The 25,647-nt window shown below is 42.7% G+C and overlaps 2 protein-coding genes across 9 annotated transcripts in view; one reads left to right on the top strand and one right to left on the bottom strand.

Annotated features, from left to right (window-relative positions):
• Positions 1–1,665: 1,665 nt before the first annotated feature.
• Positions 1,666–22,028, bottom strand: fkbp4 (FKBP prolyl isomerase 4). The gene is made up of 11 exons (XM_021572140.2): positions 21,588–22,028; positions 8,161–8,305; positions 7,861–8,003; positions 7,620–7,740; positions 7,354–7,510; positions 5,168–5,258; positions 4,912–4,995; positions 4,140–4,325; positions 3,859–4,002; positions 3,648–3,743; positions 1,666–3,017 (listed from the first exon to the last, which is right to left on the bottom strand). The coding sequence occupies exons 1-11, from the start codon at positions 21,681–21,683 to the stop codon at positions 2,949–2,951; spliced, it is 1,332 nt and encodes a 443-aa protein (XP_021427815.1). The 5' UTR covers positions 21,684–22,028; the 3' UTR covers positions 1,666–2,948.
• The window catches only part of ddx11 (DEAD/H-box helicase 11), a 14,728-nt gene continuing 10,687 nt past the window's right edge, over positions 21,607–25,647 (top strand). For 2 of the 8 annotated variants that reach the window (XM_090207945.1, XM_090207927.1), the window contains exons 1-13: positions 21,609–22,498; positions 22,958–23,128; positions 23,208–23,441; positions 23,564–23,650; positions 23,748–23,881; positions 23,987–24,044; positions 24,141–24,248; positions 24,330–24,417; positions 24,662–24,867; positions 24,955–25,029; positions 25,172–25,249; positions 25,350–25,396; positions 25,487–25,566. In XM_090207945.1, coding sequence (XP_090064071.1) covers positions 22,997–23,128; positions 23,208–23,441; positions 23,564–23,650; positions 23,748–23,881; positions 23,987–24,044; positions 24,141–24,248; positions 24,330–24,417; positions 24,662–24,867; positions 24,955–25,029; positions 25,172–25,249; positions 25,350–25,396; positions 25,487–25,566 — 1,327 coding nt within the window. In that variant the 5' untranslated portion in view covers positions 21,609–22,498; positions 22,958–22,996. Of the gene's footprint in view, positions 22,499–22,957; positions 23,129–23,207; positions 23,445–23,563; positions 23,651–23,747; positions 23,882–23,986; positions 24,045–24,140; positions 24,249–24,329; positions 24,418–24,661; positions 24,868–24,954; positions 25,030–25,171; positions 25,250–25,349; positions 25,397–25,486; positions 25,567–25,647 lie in introns of all 8 variants that reach the window. The other 6 variants (XM_021572101.3, XM_021572081.3, XM_090207938.1 and 3 more) reach the window with 4 other exon arrangements.

The raw sequence follows: 25,647 nt of genomic DNA, 5'->3' as shown, positions 1-25,647 counted from the left end.
TCTGGGATGATGGTGTTGATGTGAGCCATGACCAGCCTTTCAAAGCACTTCATGGCTACTGACGTGAGTGCTACACGGCGGTAGTCATTTAGACAGGTTACCTTCGCTTTTTTGGGCACAGGGACTATGGGGGTCTGCTTGAAACATGTAAGCATTGCAGACTTGGTCAGGGACAGGTTGAAAATGTCAGTGAAGACACTTGCCAGTTGGTCTGTGCATGCTCTGAGTACACATCCTGGTAGTCCGTCTGGTCCTGTGAATGTTGACCTGTTTAAAAGTCTTGCTCACAGAAATTCACGCACTTATTAAGAGAACATCCCTGGGCATCCCTACTGATCTGATCTGGCGGACTCATTAAAGTCAAATGCTTCATTTGTAAATGATGTCTGAGTGTTGGAGTGTGCCCCTGGCTAGCTGTAAAAAAAATAATTTAAAACACAAAAGACAATTGTGCTGTCTGGTTTGTTTAATATAAGCACTTTGACATGACTTATACTTTGATACTTAGGTATATTTTTGCAATTACATTTACTTTTACTTAGTATTTTACTGGGTGACTTTCAGTTGAGTCTTTCTATTAAGGTATCTTTACTCAAGTATTACCATTTGGTATTTTTTAGACCACTGCCAGTGGAGAAGTTATTGTATGGTCAAGTTAATGTATCCGGAAGCATCACACCGGGTCCTGTTCAGTGTTTTGTTGTCATAGTCAAACTATGCTGGCAGCTCTATCGCTAGGGATTGAATAGCTTATGTCAGAGTGTGTGACAGCCTGTGTTCATCAGAAGAGTCAGTGTCTGTAAGATGACACTGCGGATGGCCCTGCCTTGGCGCCCAGTAACCCAATGTGTGTGTTACCCAGCAGTGACCCTGCAATGGGGAGAGAAATCTAACGTTCAAGCCTTGGATCGGCCGTCTTTAAGTCTTCATACAGAAGTCTTCGTATACAAGGTTATAAGAGCATATAGAAAATAAAATCCGTAACTGAAGTAGCTACAATATTGAATTCATTCCGTAGGAACCTGTCCTCTTTTACATTGACAGCAAAGAACTACAGGTGAAAGCAAAAATCTGATATAAGCTACGCATCCATCATGTTGCTTTCACCGGGCTGGTTTTCCCTCCTTTATCTCCAGCCACAGCATGTGACCTGAGCATGTTTACCTATTCAATGAGATGGAAACCAGGACACAGTTGTATGTGAAGGAAACAGGAAGTAGAGCCACCTGATAATGTCATGGCCACCTAAGCAGCCATGCAGGTGAAAGGAGAGACAGGTTCAGCTGATGGTCAGTACTACTGACCCACCACCAACTGAACACAAATGTCTAGTGAACGGAGTTAGCCTAGTTCCTGTTTGTGGTGGGTTCATATCCACAGTTAACAGAACAATAACTTCAACAACTCTGGTCTGATCTAGGATAATGTCGATCCAGATCTGGTTCAGATAGCTGGTTTACAGAAGAGGGTGGTAGGTTTGAGCTCTGTATTGGCCACGTATACTGATTTATATGGCTCTTATATGGGAGAATTGCTTTTGGTTCACCCAATTAGTTTGCATTTGAATCTTGTAAAAACTACTTTTATTGTTTCCACTGTATACTACAAAATTGATTGGTCAAAAGATAGTGACCGAAGTACAAAAAATGAGGAGACAGACCAGAGTTTGAGTAATTTCTGTTTATTAGTCATTAGAGCCTTCAGTCTGAGAACCAATCGTTATGCTCCAATCAGATAGACCTCCCCCAACCAACCAGCATGCAGTTGACACCCCAAACCCTGACCAATCTCACTCCCTAGCTGCTCTGCTTCACAGGACCTTGTTTAGCTGAACCTAGAGCCAGGTCTGCTGGAGATGCTGTATGCAAGAATAAGATTACAGTAAGTCTGCATCTCAAATGACACCAATTACCTATATAGTGCACTACTTTAGTAGCCAACTCTGACCATTGGTCAAAAAGTAGGGCATATTGAGTCATCTACAACAGGATTTCCCAAACTCGGTCCCCCGCCCCCCGCCCTAGCACTACACAGATAATTCAATTAACCAACTTATCATCCAGCTTTGATTCTTTGAATCAGCTGTGTAGTGTTGGGGGAAAATCTAAACGTGCAACCATTGGGGGCCCCAGGATCGCGTTTGGGAAACCCTGATCTACAAGGTATAGAGTGTCATTTGGAATGCAGACAGACTACAGTAAGACTATATATGTAATGTGACTGAGCTTGATACTGGTTCAGTCTGACCAGAATAAGCGGCTTAAGCTGCTTCACACACACCCTTCTAGGTGTGAAGTAAATCATCATCCCATGAAGAACAATTAAGAGAAATCATAAACCCAGAGTAAGAACATACAGTGCGTTTGAGAAGCAGAGAGCAAACGTTTAGTTAGCATGACTGCTGCTAGAGAGGGAGCTGCTACTGTCACACATGTGTATGTGCGGACACGCATGTGTATGTGCGGACACGCAGTCACACATACACACGAAGCAGTCCCCAGGAGTTGATCAGTTGGCCCTGGAAGGTGGTGAGAAGTGAAGGGGATTTGGGGATTAGCCCTTGCTGGGTGAAAGGGGGGTTTACACACACACACACACACACACACACACACAAATACGCACACCCAGTACTGGGCTTCCAACTCCATTAAGCAAAGACCTCTATGAGTAAAGGGGGGGGGGGGGACAGCCTGCTAACCAGAGGGATGGGGGGCACTCCTTTTAGCCACACCTCCTGAGTGCAGTCAGCTACAGAAGGCCCACCCAGCCAGCTAGCTGCCATGACGATAGCACGCAGACACACACACACACACACACTCACACAGGGGATACAATTGAGCCATGGACACACACACACTTATCACAAACACATTCTCTCTTTATAAACACAAATGTCTGAAGTTTTAAAAGTCTTCATGACACAGTCTGACTTCTTTCTCCAGTAGTCATCACTCCTGTCCTCCACTCTCCTCTACATCCATCCCACCTACGTTCTCCGTCCCCTTGTCAGCCTCCTTCTGTTCATCACAGCAGAAACAAAGAGAGAGACATTAAAACAGTAATTTACACTGAGTATACAAAACATTAAGAACATCCTCTTTCCATAACATAGGTCACCCAGGTGAAAGCTATGATCCCTTATTGATGTCACTTGTTAAATCCACTTCAGTGTAGATTTAGGGAAGGAGACAGGTTAAGGAAGGATTTTTAAGCCTTGAGACAGTTGAGACATGGAATGTGTATATGTGTGCCATTCAGAGTGTCAATGGGCCAGACAAAAGACTTAAGTGCCTTTGAAAAGGGTATGGCAGTAGCTGCCAGGCACACTGGTTTGAGTGTGTCAAGAACTGCAATGCTGCTGGGTTTTTCACACGCAACAGTTTCCTGTGTGTATCAAGAATGGTCCACCACCCAAAAGGACATCCAGCTAACTTGACAACTGTGGGAAGCATTGGAGTCAACATGGGCCAGCATCCCTGTGGAACGCTTTCTTATATGATGCTAAGTGTGGGTTAATCTGTTCTGATGTCTCTCCAGTATTCAATCTCAACTCACCTTGGGGCTAGGGGAAGAGTTTAATCTGTAGGAGCTAGGGGAAGTGTAGCGTGGCTACAGGAAATGTGTAGTGTGTTGGCTGTTTGACTCACCTTGGCGTCCCTCTCTGCGAACTTCTGGAACATGTTGGCGTAGAGCCTCTTGTCCTTCTCATGCTGCTCCTTAATCTGTTTCTGGCACAGAGCCACCTGGGAAGGCAGACAGAGAGCCCCGGATCAGACAAAGAGCAAGCAGAGATGGACATCCAGATGAGAGGAGAGGGAAGTTTAGACGGGGCACATAAAGACCATTCTAGTACAGTACCTGGCTCTTGGCGGCCTTGTTGCTAGGATAAAGCTGGGTGACGCGCTGGAAGTCTGCTCTCGCCCTATCAAACTCCTTCATGGCAAACAGCGCCTCCCCCCTCCGGAATAGAGCCTTTTCATTGGATTCGTCTAGCTCCAGGGCCTTCGCACACAAGCGAGAGAGAGCAGAAACCAAAAGTAAGTGGGGGAATAGGTTTGGTGTGGAATATTTAGGAAGTCAGATATGTTCAGATAAAGTCAGGTCAGGTGTGTGTGTCTCCTAATCGAGTCTGTGTGTACCTTGTCACAGTTGTCGAAGGCAGAGCTTGGTTCCTGAAGCTTGATGAAGCACATGGCCAGGTTGAGGTGAGCAGCCAATCGCAAGGCTTTAGCTTTCTGGTCCTCCCCCTCAGGCAAACTTGATTCATTCTCCAGCCATGACACAATCCTCTTATACTGGACAGACGCTTGGCGATGCTTCCCTTCCTACACACACACACACACACACACACACACACACACACACACACACACACACACACACATTATACTAAACAAGCTTACACAGTCTCACCTCAGAATTATACATTCATCCAGGTTTCTCAAACATCAAATGTCAAAGTGTTTCAGGTTATCTCCGAAATCTTAAAAGTTAGGCATTAACTGCAAATGGCTACGGTAAGGGTTAAGGTTTGGGATAGGCTTAAAACAAAAATCTAAAAAACAACTTTCCATCGCTGCTGGTTTCAAACATGCAACCTTTTGCACCAGAGGCAGACGATTAAACCCATCCACCAACCCCACCGCCCTAGCAAAAATGTAACTTATTTAAAGGCAACAGCGCGTTTCCACATCATCTCCCGACATCCCCAGACAAGGCTGGATGTCTAATACTGACTTGTATCACGGGTGACCTGGCTAGTTATACTGCACTGCTGCTTGAAGCTACTTCCCTCCACCCACACACAGGTAGCCTAGCGGTTAAGAACCTGTCGATGTGCCCTTGAGCAAGGTACTTAATCCTAATTGCTCCTGTATGTCTCTCTGGATCTGCTAAATGACAAATCTAAACCTTGAAGTACTGTGTTCCTTTCTCCTTAATGATGACGCTCTGCTCCAGTTTCTCTGCTGAGTTCATCTCCCAGGATTCCTTAGCCTGGGGAACAGGAAATGCTTCAGTCAGCCAGCAAATCACCTCTCAAAACACCAGACTCATCTGGGGTACACTTAGTAGGTAAACAGTTTGGAAATGTCATGAATAAAATGCCTAAGGCATGTCCCTGGACAGGGCTCTCTGGTTGATATTGCTAAAGGGTGAGGGGTCATACCTTCTCGAAGGTGGTCAGTTTGAGTTTGTACTGCAGAGTGGCTCCACCAGGAATACTGTACTTGCTGCTTCCTATGTTTCCATAGCCATACCTTAACACACACACACACACTTAGAAATTCATATCGACACACACTACAATTAGATATCCATACATACACAGCCACACAACTCAGCCAATATAATGGTGTGTTCTCTGGGTATACACTGCTCAAAAAAAATTAAGGGAACACTTAAACAACACAATGCAACTCCAAGTCAATCACACTTCTGTGAAATCATACTGGCCACTTAGGAAGCAACACTGATTGACAATACATTTCACATGCTGTTGTGCAAATGGAATAGACAACAGGTGGAAATTATAGGCAATTAGCAAGACACCCCCAATAAAGGAGTGGTTCTGCAGGTGGTGACCACAGACCACTTCTCAGTTCCTATGCTTCCTGGCTGATGTTTTGGTCACTTTTGAATGCTGGCGGTGCTTTCACTCTAGTGGTAGCATGAGACGGAGTCTACAACCCACACAAGTGGCTCAGGTAGTGCAGCTCATCTAGGATGGCACATCAATGCGAGCTGTGGCAAGAAGGTTTGCTGTGTCTGTCAGCGTAGTGTCCAGAGCATGGAGGCGCTACCAGGAGACAGGCCAGTACATCAGGAGACGTGGAGGAGGCCGTAGGAGGGCAACAACCCAGCAGCAGGACCGCTACCTCCACCTTTGTGCAAGGAGGAGCAGGAGGAGCACTGCCAGAGCCCTGCAAAATGACCTCCAGCAGGCCACAAATGTGCATGAGTCTGCTCAAAAGGTCAGAAACAGTCTCCATGAGGATGGTATGAGGGCCCAACGTCCACAGGTGTAGGTTGTGCTTACAGCCCAACACCGTGCAGGACGTTTGGCATTTGCCAGAGAACACCAAGATTGGCAAATTCGCCACTGGCGCCATATGCTCTTCACAGATGAAAGCAGGTTCACACTGAGCACGTGACAGACGTGACAGAGTCTTTCTGGACTGGTGGAGAACTTTCTGCTGCCTGCAACATCCTCCAGCATGACCGGTTTGGTGGTGGGTCAGTCATGGTGTGGGGTGGTATTTCTTTGGGGGGCCCCACAGCCCTCCATGTGCTCGCCAGAGGTAGCCTGACTGCCATTAGGTACCGAGATGAGATCCTCAGACCCCTTGTGAGACCATATGCTGGTGTGGTTGGCCCTGGGTTCCTCCTAATGCAAGACAATGCTAGACCTCATGTGGCTGGAGTGTGTCAGCAGTTCCTGCAAGAGGAAGGCATTGATGCCATGGACTGGCCCGCCCGTTCCCCAGACCTGAATCCAATTGAGCACATCTGGGACATCATGTCTCGCTCCATCCACCAACGCTACGTTGCACCACAGACTGTCCAGGAGTTGGCGGATGCTTTAGTCCAGGTCTGGGAGGAGATCCCTCAGGGGACCATCCGCCACCTCATCAGGAGCATGCCCAGGCGTTGTAGGGAGGTCATACAGGCACGTGGAGGCCACACACACTACTGAGCTTCATTTTGACTTGTTTTAAGGACATTACATTACTACCTGACATGACTCCTTGCTGTCCCCAGTCCACCTGGCTGTGCTGCTGCTCCAGTTTCAACTGTTCTTCCTTATTATTATTTGACCATGCTGGTCATTTATGAACATTTGAACATCTTGGCCATGTTATGTTATAATCTCCACCCTGCACAGCCAGAAGAGGACTGGCCACCCCACATAGCCTGGTTCTAGGGAGTTTTTCCTAGCCACCGTGCTTCTACACCTGCATTGCTTGCTGTTTGGGGTTTTAGGCTGGGTTTCTGTACAGCACTTTGAGATATCAGCTGATGTACGAAGGGCTATATAAATAAATTTGATTTGATTTGATGATTAAATCAAAGTTGGATCAGCCTGTAGTGTGGTTATCCACTTTAATTTTGAGTGTGACTCCAACTCCAGACCTCCATGGGTTGATAAATTTGATTTCCATTGATCATTTTTGTGTGATTTTGTTGTCAGCACATTCAACTATGTAAAGAAAAAAGTATTTAATAAGAATATTTCATTCATTCAGATCTAGGATGTGTTTTTTTAGTTTCCCTTAATTTTTTTGAGCAGTGTATATTTCTCAAAATAACAACATTGTATGTAGACTAGGTTTATAATGTATGTGTGTATATTACTTGGGTTTGATGATGAAGAGTGACTCCTCTCCCTGTTCCATGGCGGTCAGGGCTTTCTCCACCCCACTTGGCAGACCCAGACTCTTTCCATCTCCCAACTCAAACTTCAGCTCCCTCTGGTCAAAGACCTTGCCCTCACAGCTGCCCTCCACGCACACTGCAGGGGAAAGAGACCGAGAAAGGTGTGAGCGATTGTAGCCTGTACAGTAGGTCTTAGTTTGGAATATCCCTGTTCCTTTTTGATGATGATATGTTTGTGTGTGTACCTTCTACGGCAGCTCCTTCATTAGGTTTGGAGTATCCCGCTCCCTTAGTGATGATGCGACGGATAATTCCTCCATCCTCTCCCTCAGTGATGTCCTCCCCTCGAAACTCAAACAGCTCCACCTAACACACACACACACACACACAAAACCCCCATTTAAGCACCCAGTCACACACGTCAATGTTGACACAGAATGTTTACCTAAAACAGACTTAATCCCTCACAGACAGACAGAAGGTTACCTGGAAGACAAGAGTAGCATTGGGGGGTATCTTCGGGGGGCTGCCGGCGGTGCCATAGGCGTACTCTGGTTTACAGATCAGCTGGCTAATCTCTCCTACTTTCATAGTAGCCACTCCCAGGTCCCACGCCTTGATTACCTGACCTACACACACACGTCAAATGTTTTGATCACCTGGCGTGTACTTCAACACACAACACAAGAGAGAGACACGTACAGTACACACACACACAGAGGTAGAGATAGAGAAAGAGAGAGACAAGTACAGTACACACACACACACACACACACACACACACACCTTTGCCCAGCTCGAAGGAGAACTTCTCTCCTCGTTCGCGACTGGAGTCAAATGGGGTTCCATCCAGCAGCGTGCCAACATAGTGAACAAACACCTTGTCCCCCGTCATAGGCAGCTCTGTCCCTGTGCCCTCTTGCTTCACCAACTACAGATGTAGGAGAGGGAGAGAGGGAAAGAGTGACAGTGAAGGTTAGTTATGCTGTAGCAGTGTATGGCATAGTCGGTCTGTGGTAGTGTTAGGTATTTTATTAGGATCCCCATTAGCTGTTGCAAAAGCAGCAGCTACTCTTCCTGGGGTCCACACAAACCATAACATAATACAGAACATTAAATAGACAAGAACAGCTCAAGGACAGAACTTCATCAATTTAAAAAATGTATGTAAAAGAGGCACACGTAGTCTACATATCAATACATACAAACTATGTAGGTCAAATAGGGGAGAGGCGTTGTGCTGTGAGGTGTTGCTTTATCAGTTTTTTTTAAACCAGGTGTGCTGTTCATTAAAAACAATATGAGATGGAAGAGAGTTCCATGCAATAATGGCTCTATATAATACTGTACACTTTCTGGAATTTGTTTTGGATTTGGGGACTGTGAAAAGCTAAACGCCAAGTAATTTAGTCTCCTCAACTTGTTCAACAGCCACACCATTCATTACCAGATTCAGCTGAGGTATAGCACTTAAGGAATTATTTGTACCAAATACAATGCGCTTAGTTTTAGAGATGTTCAGGACCAGTTTATTACTGGCCACCCATTCCAAACCAGACTGCAACTCTTTAAGAGTTTAATTGACTTCATTAGCAGTGGTTGCTGATGCGTATATGGTTGAATCATCAACATACATGGACACACGTTTTGTTTAATGCCAGTGGCATGTCCTTGGTAAAAAATAGAAAAGAGTAGAGGGCCTAGAGAACTGCCCTGCAGTACACCACACTTTACATGTTTGAAATTAGAAACGCTTCCATTAAAGAAAACCCTCTGAGTTCTATTAGATCAACATCTCTGAAGCCAAGATATGGCAGAGGTTGAAAAGCCATAACATCATTGTTTTCTCAACAACAGGTTTTGGTCAATAATATCAAATGCTGCACTGAAATCTAACAGTACAGCTCCCACAATCTTATTATCCATTTCTTTCAACCAATCATCAGTCAATTGTGTCAGTGCACATGTTGAGAAATAGCATTGTATTTGGTGAAACACCATTCTTTCCAACAGTTTGCTAAGAGCTGACAGCAAGCTTATATACAGTGCCTTGCGAAAGTATTCGGCCCCCTTGAACTTTGCGACCTTTTGCCACATTTCAGGCTTCAAACATAAAAGATATAAAACTGTATTTTTTTGTGAAGAATCAACAACAAGTGGGACACAATCATGAAGTGGAACGACATTTATTGGATATTTCAAACGTTTTTAACAAATCAAAAACTGAAAAATTGGGCGTGCAAAATTATTCAACAACAAGCTCAGTCTGATGATGCTGTGACACACTGCCCCAGACCATGACGGACCCTCTACCTCCAAATCGACCCCGCTACAGAGTACAGGCCTTGGTGTAACGCGCATTCCTTCGACGATAAACGCGAATCCGACCATCAAACCTGGTGAGACAAAACCGCAACTCATCAGTGAAGAGCACTTTTTGACAGTCCTCTCTGGTCCAGCGACGCGGAGTTCGTGCCCATAGGTGACGTTGTTGCAGGTGATGTAAGGCAGGTCCTCACCAGACAACAGGCCAACAAGCCCTCAGTCCAGCCTCTCTCAGCCTATTGCGGACAGTCTGAACACTGATGGAGGGATCCTCAACTGCCCGGGTTCCTGGTGTAACCCGGGCAGTTGTTGTTGCCATCCTGTACCTGTCCCGCAGGTGTGATGTTCGGATGTACCAATTCTGTGCAGGTGTTGTTATACGTGGTCTGCCACTGCGAGGACGATCAGCTGTCCGTCCTGTCTCCCTTTAGCGCTGTCTTAGGCGTCTCACAGTACGGACATTGCAATTTATTGCCCTGGCCACATCTTTTTTTGCTGAGTTTAGTACACCAAGGTAGGAGAGTCACACACACACACACACACACATACTTCTGGTATTGGAGTTCTTGGTTCTGTGGATCGAGCGGATGGGGAGCCAGCATCCTCCTGAATCCTCCTCACCATGGCTGCAGAAGCTGGGGTCCTTGGGATATGTTGCCTCCTCGGGATTAGAGGTCTTAATAATACCTTGCCCAGATCCTTGAGAAAGAGCTGTCTCCTCTGCAGCTTCTTTCTGTCCCAATCTGGGTTCAATGCCATCCAGATGACAAGCGCGTTGCATGCCGAGATCCAAGAACGTAGGGTTCTTCTTTTGCAGTTGTAGTCAGTCACCAGCTTGTCTAAATTGTCCACCCCTCCTTTTGTGGCATTGTGATCCATTATGATTTCTGGTTTTTGATGTTCCTGGCCACAGATTCTCCCATCCCTATGTAGCGTACTCATGAGTACCACATTTTTGCCTTTATTTGGCACGTAGGACACTGGGAATGTGTCAAACTTAGAGCAATTGATAGTGGTTGAATACATGGAACAGGCCTGAGCTCTTCATCTTCCAAAGTGGAAGACACTCCTTCCACACTAGCTTCTCTCCCTCTGAGCAGAGATTATTTTTGCCATACTGATTGATTGTGGTAAGGAGCCACACATGCAAAGCTATTTATTGGTTGTGTCCCTCCCCCAATTGGCACCTGGCTGGGGTAGAGTGTAAAAAAAAAAACATTTTTTCACCGCAATGTATCAAAATAATCTATTGTAATAATATTGTGCCGGTTACAGCAAGACATTGTGTAGTTTCACACACTACAAAAGGTAAAGAGTGTGTGAAAAGCAGGAGATAGCACCAAGAACCTGTCTGTCTCCCTGCCTATGTTGAAACAGCAGGCCCAGGGAGGAGGAAGACAGAATGAAGGCACATAGCAAACCTTTGTTTAATTTTTTACTTGTTTTCACCAAGACACACTTATTCCCCTCGGGTCCAGTGGACCCAAACACCACATATGTAATATAAATGTGTAGCGGGGTGCACAGTGTGCACTCAATGAAAATGTGTTATTGCACATGTTCTTCACAGAAAATGAGCAAAGGCCAATGAGTCTCAGGTTTAATTTTTTTTATCATTTCGTTTAGTAAACACTGACAATTGGTCCTACAGACCCAAACAAGGGTTAAAGATATGACAGATAGGAGTGGCTAGAGTCAACTACTACCCTCAGTATCTTTCCATCTAAGTAGTCAATGCCAGGTTTGTCATTATTGATCGTTAACAATTATTTTTCTACCTCTCCCACACTAACTTCACAAAATTCAAAACGTGCAATGCTTTTCATTCATGATTTGTTTTTTTTATGCATGAATACAATGGCTCACTGTTCATTGTTGGCATTTCCTGCTCAAGTTTGCCCACTTTGCCAATTAAGTAATCATTAATATAATTGGCAACATCAAATGATTGTGATAAATACTCCATCTGATGTTGTTGAATTTATCTTTCTGCCCATAACTTCATTTAAAAGTAATCCTACATTTTTTCCATAATTCTTTATATCATTGATCTTGGCTTCATAATACAAGTTTAGAGGTCGACCGATTATGATTTTTCAACGCCGATACCGATTATTGAAGGACCAAAAAAAGCAGATACCGATTAATCGGACGAGTTGTATTTATTTATTTGTAATAATGACAATTACAACAATACTGAATGAACACTTATTTTAACTTAATATAATACATCAATCAAATCAATTTAGCCTCAAATAAATAATTAAACATGTTCAATTTGGTTTAAATAATGTAAAAACAAAGTGTTTGAGAAGAAAGTAAAAGTGCAATATGTGCCATGTAAAAAAGCTAACGTTTAAGTTCCTTGCTCAGAACATGAGAACATATGAAAGCTGGTGGTTCCTTTTAACATGAGTCTTCAATATTCCCAGGTAAGAAGTTTTAGGTTGTAGTTATTATAGGAATTATAGGACTATTTCTCTTTATACCATTTGTATTTCATATACCTTTGACTGTTGGATGTTCTTATAGGCACTTTAGTATTGCCAGTGTAACAGTATAGCTTCCGTCCCTCTCCTCGCTCCTACCTGGGCTCGAACCAGGAACACATCGACAACAGCCACCCTCGAAGCAGCGTTACCCATGCAGAGCAAGGGGAACAACTACTCCAAATCTCAGAGCGAGTGATGTTTGAAACTCGCGCACCCCGCTAACTAGCTAGCCATTTCACATCGGTTACACCAGCCTAATCTCGAGAGTTGATAGGCTTGAAGTCATAAACAGCGCAATGCTTGAAGCATTGCGAAGAGCTGCTGGCAAAACACACAAAAGTGCTGTTTGAATGAATGGTTACGAGCCTGCTGGTGCCTACCATCGCTCAGTCAGTCTGCTCTATCAAAATATAGACTTAATTATAACATAATAACACACAGAAATACGAGCCTTAGGTCATTAATATGGTCGAATCTGGAAACTATCATCATCACAAAACTTTTATTCTTTCAGTGAAATACGGAACCGTTCCGTATTTTATCTAACGGGTGGCATCCATAAGTCTAAATATTGCTGTTACTTTGCACAACCTTCAATGTTATGTCATAAAATTATGGCAAATTAGTTCGCAACGAGCCAGGCGGCCCAAACTGTTGCATATACCCTGACTCTGGGTGCAATGAACACAAGAGTAGCGACACAATTTCACCTGGTTAATATTGCCTGCTAACCTGGATTTATTTTAGCTAAATATGCAGGTTTAAAAATATATACTTCTGTGTATTGATTTTAACCTGTTAGATCTCTAGGGGCGCTATTTCATTTTTGGATAAAAAACGTTCCCGTTTTAAGCGCGATATTTTGTCACGAAAAGATGCTCGACTATGCATATTGACAGTTTTGGAAAGAAAACACTCTGAAGTTTCAGAATCTGCAAAGATTTTGTCTGTAAGTGCCCCAGAACTCATTCTACAGAAGAAACCAAGATGATGCATCAACCAGGAATTAGCAGAATTTCTGAAGCTCTGTTTTCCATTGTCTCCTTATATGGCTGTGATTGCGCAAGGAATGAGCCTACACTTTCTGTCGTTCGCCCAAGGTCTTAGCAGCATTGTGACGTATTTGTAGGCATATCATTGGAAGATTGACCATAAGAGACTACATTTTCCAAGTGTCCGCCTGGTGTCCTGCGTGGAATTCGGTGAGCAATTGCCAGCTGCTCGTACTTTTCCATTTGATATAGGGGAGAAACCATGTGTCCAAGAACGATGTATCAATGAAGAGATATGTGAAAAACACCTTGATGATTGATTCTAAACAACGTTTGCCATGTTTTCAGTCGATATTATGGAGTTAATTTGGAAAAAAGTTCGCGTTTTGAGGACTGAATTTTCAGATTTTTTTTGGTAGCCAAATGTGATGTATAAAACGGAGCTATTTCTAATACACAAAGAATCTTTTTGGAAAAACTGAGCATCTGCTATCTAACTGAGAGTATCCTCATTGAAAACATCAGAAGTTCTTCAAAGGTAAATTATTTTATTTGAAGGCTTTTATGTTTTTGTTGAAATGTTGCGTGCTGGATGCAAACGCTAATGCTAACGCTAAATGCTAACGCTAAATGCTAACGCTAGCTAGCTACTTTTACACAAATTATTGTTTTCCTATGGTTGAGAAGCATATTTTGAAAATCTGAGATGACAGTGTTGTTTACAAAAGGCTAAGCTTGAGAGATGGCATATTTATTTCATTTCATTTGCGATTTTCATGAATAGTTAACGTTGTGTTATGCTAATGAGCTTGCTGATAGATTTACACAATCCTGGATACAGGGTTTTTTTCATAGCTAAACGTGACGCAGAAAACGGAGCGATTTGTCCTAAACAAATAATCTTTCAGGAAAAACTGAACATTTGCTATCTGAGAGTCTCCTCATTGAAAACATCTGAAGTTCTTCAAAGGTAAATGATTTTATTTGAATGCTTTTCTGTTTTTTTGTGTAAATGTTGCCAGCTGAATGCTAATGCTAAATGCTACGTTAGCCATCAATACTGTTACACAAATGCTTGTTTTGCAATGGTTGAGAAGCATATTTTGAAAATCTGAGATGACAGTGTTGTTAACAAAAGGCTAAGCTTGAGAGCTAGCATATTTATTTCATTTCATTTGCGATTTTCATGAATAGTTAACGTTGCGTTATGGTAATGAGCTTGAGTCTGTATTCACGATCCCGGATCCGGGATGGGGAGATCAGAAAGGTTAAGAAAGGCATTGATGTTTATGGTTAGGTACAGTTGTGCAACGATTGTGCTTTTTTCTCAAATGCGCTTTTGTTAAATCATCCCCCGTTTGGCAAAGTTGGCTGCTTTTGTTAGGAAGAAATAGTCTTCACACAGTTCGCAACGAGACAGGTGGCCCAAACTGCTGAATATACCCTGACTCTGTTGCAAGAGAAGTGACACCATTTCCCTAGTTAAAAGAAATTCACGTTAGCAGGCAATATTAACTAAATATGCAGGTTTAAAAATATATACTTGTGTATTGATTTGAAGAAAAGCATTGATGTTTATGGTTAGGTACACGGAGCAACGACAGTCCTTTTTCGCGAATGCACACCACATCGATTATATGCAACGCAGGACACACTAGGTAAACTAGTAATATCCTCAACCATGTGTAGTTAACGAGTGATTATGATTCATTGATTGATTGTTTATTAAAGAGAAGTTTAATGCTAGCTAGCAACTTACCGTGGCTTCTTACTGCATTTGCGTAACAGGCAGGCTCCTCGTGGAGTGCAATGTAAGGCAGGTGTTTAGAGCGTTGGACTAGTTAACTGTAAGGTTGCAAGATTGAATCCCCGAGCTGACAAGGTAAAAATCTGTCGTTCTGCCATAATAATAATTAAAAAATAATAATAATTTTAAAAAAAGAAAATCGGCGTCCAAAAATACCGATTTCCGATTGTTAGGAAAACTTGAAATTGGCCCTAATTAAATCGTCCATTCCGTTTAATCGGTCGACCTTTAATACAGTTTCTTCTTTTTGTTGTTGTTGAGTTGTCACATAAGTCTCAATTTGCAGTAAGTCAGCCAGTCAGATGTGCACCCAGACTTATTAGCCACTCCTTTTGCCCCATCTCTTTCAACCATACAGTTTTTAAATTCCTCATCAATCCATGGAGGTTGTAAGAGCTCTAACAGTTCTGACAGTCAATTTCTTAACAGGTGCATGCTTACTTTTATGTAGTCTAGTACTTTGGGCTGCTGTTGTGTTTAGGTCTTGGGTTGTGGGCTCAAACTGTTCAAAGGGTGATTTATTTGTGTGATGATGTGGAAACTGTCTGAGACACCATGTGCTGCAAGTATTTTCGCCTTTAGCGAAATACACCATGGGCCAGAATGACTGACAGTCACTCTCACACACACACACTTCTCAGTGTCAACATTGACCAGCCACACTGCCTGCAGAAATAGGATATTCAGCTGGGAAGGGTCAGGTCACCAAAACCAGAATGAGAATCTCCACCCCCCCAAAAATATGGCAGGCTCCAGAAAACGTCTAGGTAACCAGATATGTTTGCTGACAAACAAGAAACTATGAAATGCTTATACCCAGGCCAGAACCTTCTAGCCAAAACTACGACACTTCTAGATCACTGCTAAGTCTGAATAGTGATGACTAGACATTTGATAGTTAGCTGCAGAAACACATATTTCAGTGACCGTACAAACTACCTAGCAATGATAAAATCTCTGATTACATGGGGAAGTGAGATGCACCCAGCTGCAACCCCACAGCAGCCTGAGACTGAAACTAGCCTGTCACTAAAACCAATACTATCGCCATCTAATGGCCCGTGGTTTCCTCACGGGTGGTCAGGGCTCCACAGTGCAAGGATTTAAATCACATTTGTGAATAAAAAGTCAAGTATGAACACGTTTATAGTAAAATAATTGCTGCAGTAGTTGTTTTCAAAGTATTTCTGCCATTTTGTTTCATAGCTGGTAAATTAAATCGCACAAAGTCAAAGAACAACGAATCTTATATTTACTTGAAACAAAAGTCTACTGAAGTGAGACTTTTCCTCGCGTTACTTGGCCATTTGTATTGTTTTGTTCACAAGCTAGGTTATTTCAATATGTTTAAGTTTCAATTGCTAGGGAAGAGAAGACAACTATTCTACTGGTCAAACCCAATCTCACAGGCACAAAATGACTTGTCGTGTTACCATGGTAACCTCCCACCCTTAAAGGGGCAAGTGAAAATGTTTTATATGTGATATTTTGGTTAAAAGACTCAAATTAAAACAATATCACATTTCTTACTAGTAAAATATTTGTTTTAGAAACATTACAAAGCATGCTCATCCGTTTTTTGGTGTTTTGTTGGTGTAATTTTGTCCAGTAAAACATCTGAATGGCCGGTAGATTTTTTTAATCTACCTGCCACAGTGGCTGGTGGACCAAAATGTAAATGTTATGCCCTGCCTCCTTTCCTAGATTCCTTTCCTCTCTAATGGCCATGGTTTATCTCTACCACATACAGTGGGGCAAAAATATATTTAGTCAGCCACCAATTGTGCAAGTTCTCCCACTTAAAAATATGAGAGATGCCTGTAATTTTCATCATAGGTACACTTCAACTATGACAGACAAAATGAGAAAAAAAATCCTGAAAATCACAATGTAGGATTTTTAATGAATCTATTTGCAAATTATGATAGAAAACACTCTAAAGTTTCCAAAACTGTTAAAATAGTGTCTGAGTATAACAAAACTGATTTGGCAGGCGAAAACCTGAGAATAATTGATTCATGAAGTAGGATTTTTTTTTTTTTTAGGTTTCTATTCAATGCCATTACAGTATCCATTGACTTAGGACTCAAATTGCAGTTCCTATGCCTTCCACTAGATATCAACAGTCTTATAAATTGTTTCAGGGATGTATTCTGAAAAATGAGGGAGTAAGAGCAGTCTGAATGAGTGGACCCTGCCGTGTCACAGAGCTTTTTCATGGGCGCGACTGAGAGTGCCTTTCTTGTTTACCTTTTATATTGACAACGTTATTGTCCGGTTGAAATATTATTGATTATTTAGGCTAAAAACAACCTGAAGATTGATTATGAACATTGTTTGAAATGTTTCTACAAACTTAACGGATACTAGTTGGATTTTTTTGTCTGCCTGTTGTGACTGCGTTTGAGCCTGTGGATTAATGAAGAAAATGTGCAAACAAAACTGAGGTTTTTGGATATAAAGAGACTATCGAACAAAAGGAACATTTATTGAGTAAATGAATGTCTTCTGAGTGCAACCATATGAAGATCGTCAAAGGTAAGTGATTCATTTTAACTCCATTTCTGACTTGTGTAACTCTTCTACTTGGCTGGTTACTGTTTGTAATGATTTGTCTGCTGGGCTATGTTCTCAAATAATCGTAAGGTATGCTTTCGCCGTAAAGCATTTTTTAAATCTGACACCGTGGTTGGATTCACAAGAAGTTAATCTTTAAACTTATCTAAAATAGTTGTATCTTTTCTGAATTATTATAATGAGTATTTCTGTATTTTAATTTGGCGCTCTGCAATCTCACTGGATGTTGGCCAGGCGTCCCACATACCTAGAGGTTAACATCAAATTGATCAGAAATATGGTGTAGACTAGAGGTCGACCAATTATGATTTTTCAACGCCGATACCGATTATTGGAGGACCAAAAAAGCCGATACCGATTAAATCGGCCAATTTTTTTATTTATTTATTTGTAATAATGACAATTACAACAATACTGAATTAACACTTATTTTAACTTAATATAAAACATCAATAAAATCTATTTAGCCTCAAATAAATAATGAAACATGTTCAATTTGGTTAAAATAATGCAAAAACAAAGTGTTGGAGAAGAAAGTATGATGTGCCATGTAAAAATGTGTGCCATGTAAAATATGTGCCATGTAAAAAAGCTAACGTTTAAATTCCTTGCTCAGAACATGAGAACATATGAAAGTTGGTGGTTCCTTTTACCATGAGACTTCAATATTCCAAGGTAAGAGGTATTAGGTTGTAGTTAATATAGAAATTATAGGACTATTTCTCTCTATACCATTTGTATTTCATATACCTTTGACTATTGGATGTTCTTATAGGAACTATAGTATTGCCAGTGTAACAGTATAGCTTCCGTCCCCCTCCTTGCCCCTACCTGGGCTCGAACCAGGAACACATCGACAACAGCCACACTCAAAGCATCGTTACCCATCGCTCCACAAAAGCCGTGGGGAATAACTACTCCAAATGTAAAAGCGAGTGACGTTTGAAACAGTATTAGCGCACACCCAGCTAACTAGCTAGCCATTTCACATTGGTTACACCAGCCATTAGGCTGATAGGCTTGAAGTTATAAACAGCGCGGTGCTTGGAAAGAGCTGCTGGCAAAACGCACGAAAGTGCTGTTTGAATGAATGATTACGGGCCTGCTGCTGCTCAGTCAGACTGCTCTATCAAATCAGACTTAATTATAACAGGCTCAACATGGCCAGAAACAAAGACCTTTCTTCTGAAACTCGTCAGTCTACTCTTGTTCTGAGAAATTAAGGCTATTCCATGTGAGAGTCTTGGTGGTTCTAAACTTCTTCCATTTAAGAATGATTCAGGCCACTGTGTTCTTGGGGCCCTTCAATGCTGCAGAAATGTTTTGGTACCCTTCCCCAGATCTGTGCCTAGACACAATCCGGTCTCAGAGCTCTACTGACAATTCCTTCGACCTCATGGCTTGGTTTTTGCTCTGACATGCACTGTCACTGCACTGCACCACTCGGTAGGCCCTCACTGGCTTATTTACAAAATTACACTGATTGGCCCAAGGGGGAATTGCATCATTCGTGAGAGGATGACATGTATAGTTTTATGTTGTTCTTGATACCATATCTTGTTTGGAGGTTTTTTGACTGATGTCACATTATGCAAAAATGTGCAAGCTAGCCAACCAACAACTATAACGATGTATTTCAACAACCAACCTGTCTATGAAGACATAAAATGCGCAGTTTGAGGTACTCCGTGAAGTGACATTGCAAGCTCAGTGCTGCCCCCTTACCTCAAGTCCAAGGCTGACCGGGGTACTGCAGCCTGCCATTAGCTACTAAATGGGGTGCCAGGGTAGCCTAGTGGTTAGAGTGTTGAACTAGTAACCGGAAGGTTGCAAGTTCAAATCCCCGAGCTGACAAGGTACAAATCTGTCGTTCTGCCCCTGAACAGGCAGTTAACCCACTGTTCCTAGGCCGTCATTGAAAATAAGAATTTGTTCTTAACTGACTTGCCTAGTTAAATAAAGGTAAAAAAACATCCTTTTTATTCAATTTTTTATATAAAATCGGTTCAAGGTCATACATCTGGTTTAATATAACAAAATATTGGTATCATGACTATAATGGTAGGCTGAACAATAGAACAAGTCAAAATTCACCCAAGGCTTTAAAATGGCAAAAGAACGTTGGCTAAGCTGGAACACTAGCACGAGCCCAAAGCAATTGAATGGAATCGAACGGTCGCAGAGCCTCTTCTGACCGGAGTGATGCTTGGAATTCCTTTTCACCTAAAAGGCACAAAGAAATGTATCCCTTTTTATTTTTCTACTACCATCTGCTCTTAGGACGAAACTGAAAAATAACTTGTGTAGAAAGTAAACGTCCTCACCTCGATGGTGCCAAGTGTGCTTATGTCTGCATTATGAGGAAGTAAGAAAAAAATTGCAACTTTGACTATTTCTGGTCTAGCGATCGATGACAGCAGAGTATACTGCCCAACCTTATGTAATTAGAAAGAGATTATCCTGATTAAAATGGTTTACGATTTGAAAAAATAATGAAAATATACACATTGCAAGATATTTGGCAAAATATACCAGCATGCCTCTCCATAGGAAAACAAAGGGAGAGGCTCAACGTTCCAAGGGCAAAAGGTATTCCGGGGCTAGTGTTTGATGACAGCGGAGTACGCTGCCTTACATAATTAGAAAGAGGAGGTTCTCATGTTTAAATGGTGTCCGACTTGACAAAAATGAAAATATACATATTGCAAGATATTTGGCGAAAGACAGACATACCTATATTTCCCTACAGTAAACAATGGGACAACCTCAAAGTTCCATGAGTAATTTTTTGTTGTTGTTTACATTTTAACTACCAGAAATGTGGGCAGATCTCATTGACAACAATAACAAAGCAGCCATTGTGACATAGAACAATAAACTGGGAATAGAACTTTCAGAAGGAGAGTTGGTGCCACGGTGCACAATAGAACGAAGTAATAGGAGCTGCCAGGTTGAAAAATGCCCTAAAATATGGCCTGTTTAATTCGTGATTACTCCAAAACTACTGCAAGCAGCTGGGACATATGGTAATATTGTGAAACTGGGCTCCATGGCAGATGCAATGAACTGGGGGGCAGGTAGCCTAGTGGTTTGGGTGTTGGGCCAGAAACCAAAAGGTTGCTAGATCGAATCCCTGAGCTGACAAGAATCTGTCGTTCTGCCCCTGAACAAGGCAGTTAACCACTGTTAACTGGCCGTCATTGTAAATAAGAATTTGTTCTTAACTGACTTGCCTAAAGGTTAAATAAAAATACATTAACTAGTTTTTATCAGAAAAGGGCATTATTAAAAACGTCATGTGTCCAGCCTAACAATGCCTGCAGAACCATGGTCGGCATTGAACTTCGTGGCTTCAATGCGAGGATTGAAGTCATTCTCCCCTGGTTAACAACCACAGCCAGTAGTTGGCGATATTATGGTTTTAGTCACAGGCTGCTGCGGGCCTGCACCTGGATACTACAGGGGGAAGATGGGGCTGGTTAGGAAGCTAGCACGGTCGAGGTGACGTCACGATGTGAGGAGCTCGTTAGCCAGCTAGCTAACGTTAGTTAAGTTTAGCCCGCAGATATAACTACAGTAGCAAACCCCAAATGTTGCATATAGATCATGGACTGCGCTGCAAAATCTCACTAATCTAAAGTACCCTTCTGTAGCCAACTGACCAAAATATTTTTGCATTTTTATTTTCATTCAAGCTTGCTAGGTAGCTGGTTATGCCATTCAATGAATTGCTATTGGCTAGATAGCGAGCAGGCTAACGCTAGCTTGTTAGCTCGCTAGGAGGTTTCCACTAGTTAACACAGCTGCAGAGTCGACATGGGCGATATCGTACAAATTCGTGACAACAAAAATGTGCTTTTTGTCTTAAATTAAGGTTAGGTTTAGGTGTAAGGTTGGCAGTGTGGTTAGGGTTACGGTTAGGTTTAAAATCAAATTTTAAGAAGATAAATATTAGAAATAGGCGGGGTTTAAGACTTTGTGGCCGTGGTAACTAGTGACGACCGCTAGTTAGTTAGTTACCTTTAAAACCCCTCCATCTTTCTTCTGCGTGATATCCTCTCCCTCCATTGGTAATGGGATGTTCTGTCCTTCGTTGGTCACCTCTTCCGCAGTCATAGCCCTGGAGAACTTCTTTCTGCAAACCTCTCCTTCTCAGCTAGCTGACGTTAACTAGCAAACCACACAACTGCAAGTTGACTGCCTAGATTAGAGCTAGCTACCAACTACGGTTCTGCAGGAGAGCTGCGCCACAAATCAAAGCTAACGCGCTTGATGGCTTTAAGAATCAGCTTTTCTCGTTAGCTATATTTTGGGTTTGCACTTTTAGTGCCAAATTACGCTGATGTCAATCGCTGTGCACCAGTCTCCAAACTGAAGTTGTGCCGTTGAGTTGCTTAGCTAGCTAATAAGTCCAGAGGTCCACTTTGCTGTGTTGCTTGCTTGTTTCTCTGTCTAGCATCTGACAGTTGTCTAGGCTGCTAGCGTCTGGAAGAAGGGCCGAGAACTTTCGATACGCTGCAAGGGGGGGTGGCGGGCTTTGGAAGGGACGTCGTGAAGTGACTCATCGCCATCTAAACAAATACTGTACATTATCTCACACATTTCTTTCTTGAGTAGTAAACACAGCGAGGAATATATATATTTTTTAAATAACAATAACGTTTTTTTGTGGTGGGAGAAAGAGCATTGTTTTTTTACGTCCATCTTTCATATGATCAAAATCTTTAAAATAAAAACCGACACTCAGCTCAGCGCTCTCTCGCCACGCCGCCCGGGTACGTCCCTCTTGACGTTTCATTTCACCGGCGTGTCATTGGTCCGTTTCTGAAACGCTTGGCGCGCTTGTAGAAGATGCACGAACTCTGTCAACACATATTTGCTAGCTCCAGCCAGCCTCCAACTAGCCATTGAACTAAAATCAAACAATACCTGTGAGTATTTCTATTTCTTGTTTTAACTATTCAACGGTTAAGTGTCACGATCGTTTCGAACTAACATAATCGACAACTGACCAGACTAGGAAGTAGCTAGCTAATGCATGCTCCATGCAATGTAGCTATAGCATAATCATTATTTGCCAAGGCTTACAGTCCCAGACATAACGTTACAATGTAAAATGTCTGTGGAAAATGTTAGACAATGATCTAAAACCATTGATCTAAAACCCATAGGTAACAGGGTACTCCCAATGTGGTGTCACATCAGTTACCATGTATTGCATTGAGAAAGTCCAGTAACGTTAGTTTAACTGAGAATTCTCAACTTCTTGATATGATAATGCTCAGCTTACAACAGTTCTGCTACGAAAAAAGTACCTAGCTAGCTCTAAATCTGCATTTCATGTTCTAAAGAGTTTATATAGTACAGGTAATTACAACTGAGTTTGTCAGTGTTCTAACCCCCAGGCAGCAAGATCATTATTAGCAGTGATGGAAGAGGCTGGTGCCCCCCACTTCCCCTTCCCCTACCAGCCATACCCCATCCAGGAGCAGTTCATGCAGGCCCTGTATGGGGCACTGGAGCACGGCAAAGTCGGCATCTTTGAGAGCCCTACTGGAACGGTGTGTGTGTGTTCATATCTATGTAATAACGTGTGTGTCTATCTGTCTCAGTCTGTGTATTAATATATTGTTGTTCCAGGGCAAGTCTCTGAGTCTGATCTGTGGAGCTCTGAGCTGGCTGAGGGACCATGAGGAAAAGAGGAGACAGGAGGCAGACAGACTGCTGCAGGGGGATGGAGGTACATCTCTCTCCATCTCCTCATCCCTCTCTACCACAACATCCTCCACCCCGCCATCCTCCTCTGCTGAGCCTGACTGGATCACTGACTTTGTGCAGAAGAAGGCAGAACGGGACTTTGTGTCTAAATTGAAGGTAGTGGTGTATATATGTGTGTGGAGGTTGGGGGGGTCTTTGAGGTAGTTTGGTGTGACTTATGTGTTTACAGAATGTTAGCATCACTCTTGTGTTTCTGTATCTTTGTGTGTGTGTGTCAGGATGAAGAGCTGCGGAGGAAGAAGAGGGAGGAACACCTGGAAATGATCAGAAACAACTCTCAGCTGAAATACGCTCTGAAGAGAAAGGTAGAGCATAACATTATAATACTCTTATGTGTATAGCTGAGTAGTATAGCTGTATACAGTAACAGCTTCAATGTTGTGCGTGTGTGTGTATATGTAGAGCTGTGAGGATGATGAGGCAGTGAAGCTGCTGCAGCTAAGTAAGGACCCCCAGGAGGGGGAGCTAAACAACCCTGAGGAGGAGCTTATTGTGGCTGAGTATGAAAGCGATGACGAATCAAAGACCAAGAACAAGTAAGGACAACCCAATTACTAGGCCACAATTGAGTGTAGCTTAATAAAATAGTATAGCGTTTTTCAATTTGACAACATAATGACACCCCTGTCTCAACTCGATAGGTTCTGTGGTGGTGATGACGATGATGAAGATGACTTGTTGGAGGAGCACGTCACCAAGGTATATTTGGGATTCTTAGGTTATTTCTCTTATGTAGAATTTTGTCCTTGGTCAACACCACTTAGTGTGTGTGTGTTCGCGCGTGTGTTTCATCAGATCTACTACTGCAGCCGTACACACTCCCAGCTGGCTCAGTTTGTCCATGAGGTACAGAAGAGTCCCTTCAGCCAGGACATCAGCCTGGTCCCACTGGGGTCCCGACAGGTACACATACACACACACCGGCCTTTACACATTCTTTCCATTCCTGTAGATCCTGTGTATTAATAAGCTGTGTCTGTGTAGAATATGTGTGTAAATGAGGAGGTGCGTCGGCTGGGAAGCGTCCAACGTATCAACGACCGCTGTATGGAAATGCAGAAGAACAAACACGGTGAGAACATATGCTCCCAGAATGTATGGGGTATCATGGCAATGCTGACTCAACAAAATATGGTTATTCGGTATCTCAGTAAGGGAATTCATATTCAAAAACTGTCTTGGTGAATCAACTACAGTTAAGGAAAGTCATATACATTTATTTTAGGAGGAATCTATCCTTTTTAAAGAACTCCAGACCTGTCGTTTTGCTCTCTTTTCTCAAAGATGTCCTCTCTTTCTCCTGTATTCTCTCTCAGACCAGCGTCCGAAGGAAGTGGAGGGTGGTAAGAGGAAGAGGGGTGCGCCTAAGGCGGTGTGTCCGTACGTAGGGGCTCAGGGGCTGCAGACACTGAGGGATACAGTGTTGGGGGCGGTACGAGACATAGAACAGCTGCTCAGCCTGGCCAGAGAAACACGCTCCTGTCCCTACTACGCTACACGCCTCGCTATACCCCCCGCACAGGTACACACCATCACACACACCTTTTCCCTCAAATGATTATGGTATTACATTGTGAGACCCTGGTCTTTGATGTATGTGTGTGTATAGCTGGTGGTGCTGCCCTATCAGACTGTACTTCATGAGGGGACGAGGAGAGCATCGGGGGTGCAGCTCAAAGGACAGGTTAACCATGCTTAAAACACACACCTTTGAACATGAATATTTTAGCTATATATATATATAACCGTGTATTTCGCCCTTGTGCTATCTCTACTTATTCTACAATGTATTGAGCTGTTTTACCTGTTTGATTTGATTGGTTTAGGTGCTGATCATAGATGAGGCTCACAACCTCAGTGACGTTCTCTCCTGTATACACAGCTCAGAACTAACTGGAGCACAGGTACACACACACACAAGAACTGTAGTTTGTCGATGTGTCTGTGGTAGAATAATATTTGTTGCTGTCTATATTGTTTAATTAAGTTTTATACTGTGTCCAGCTATGCCGTGCACACTCCCAGCTTGCACAGTACTCTGAACGCTACAGGTAAACACACACACACACATACACACACACACACACACACATACACACACACGGTGTCTGATTGTGTGTGTGTGTGTGTGTGTGTAACAGGAGTCGACTGAAGGCCAAGAACCTGATGTACATTAAACAGATCCTTTTTGTGGTGGAGGGGCTGGTGCGTGTGCTGGGAGGTAAGTGTGTGTATGTGTGCCCTGTGAAAAAGAGCCAGAACAAGATCCCTATATACAGTGCATTCGGAAGGTATTCAGACC

The sequence above is a fragment of the Oncorhynchus mykiss genome, chromosome 2, assembly GCF_057628025.1.
Source record: "Oncorhynchus mykiss isolate SJ-2025 chromosome 2, ASM5762802v1, whole genome shotgun sequence".
Lineage (NCBI taxonomy): Eukaryota > Metazoa > Chordata > Actinopteri > Salmoniformes > Salmonidae > Oncorhynchus > Oncorhynchus mykiss.
This window is presented reverse-complemented; position numbering and strand designations above follow the sequence as displayed.

What these genes read in the sequence shown, in the direction of transcription:
- fkbp4 (XM_021572140.2), bottom strand. Translation starts at nt 21,683, where the DNA reads ATGACTGCGGAAGAGGTGACCAACGAAGGACAGAACATCCCATTACCA. An exon ending in CTCTTCATCATCAAACCCAA is followed by an intron (nt 5,259 to 7,353) that starts GTAATATACACA and finishes GTGTGTGTTAAG; the next exon opens with GTATGGCTATGGAAACATAG. An exon ending in TCGCAGAGAGGGACGCCAAG is followed by an intron (nt 3,018 to 3,647) that starts GTGAGTCAAACA and finishes TGTGATGAACAG; the next exon opens with AAGGAGGCTGACAAGGGGAC.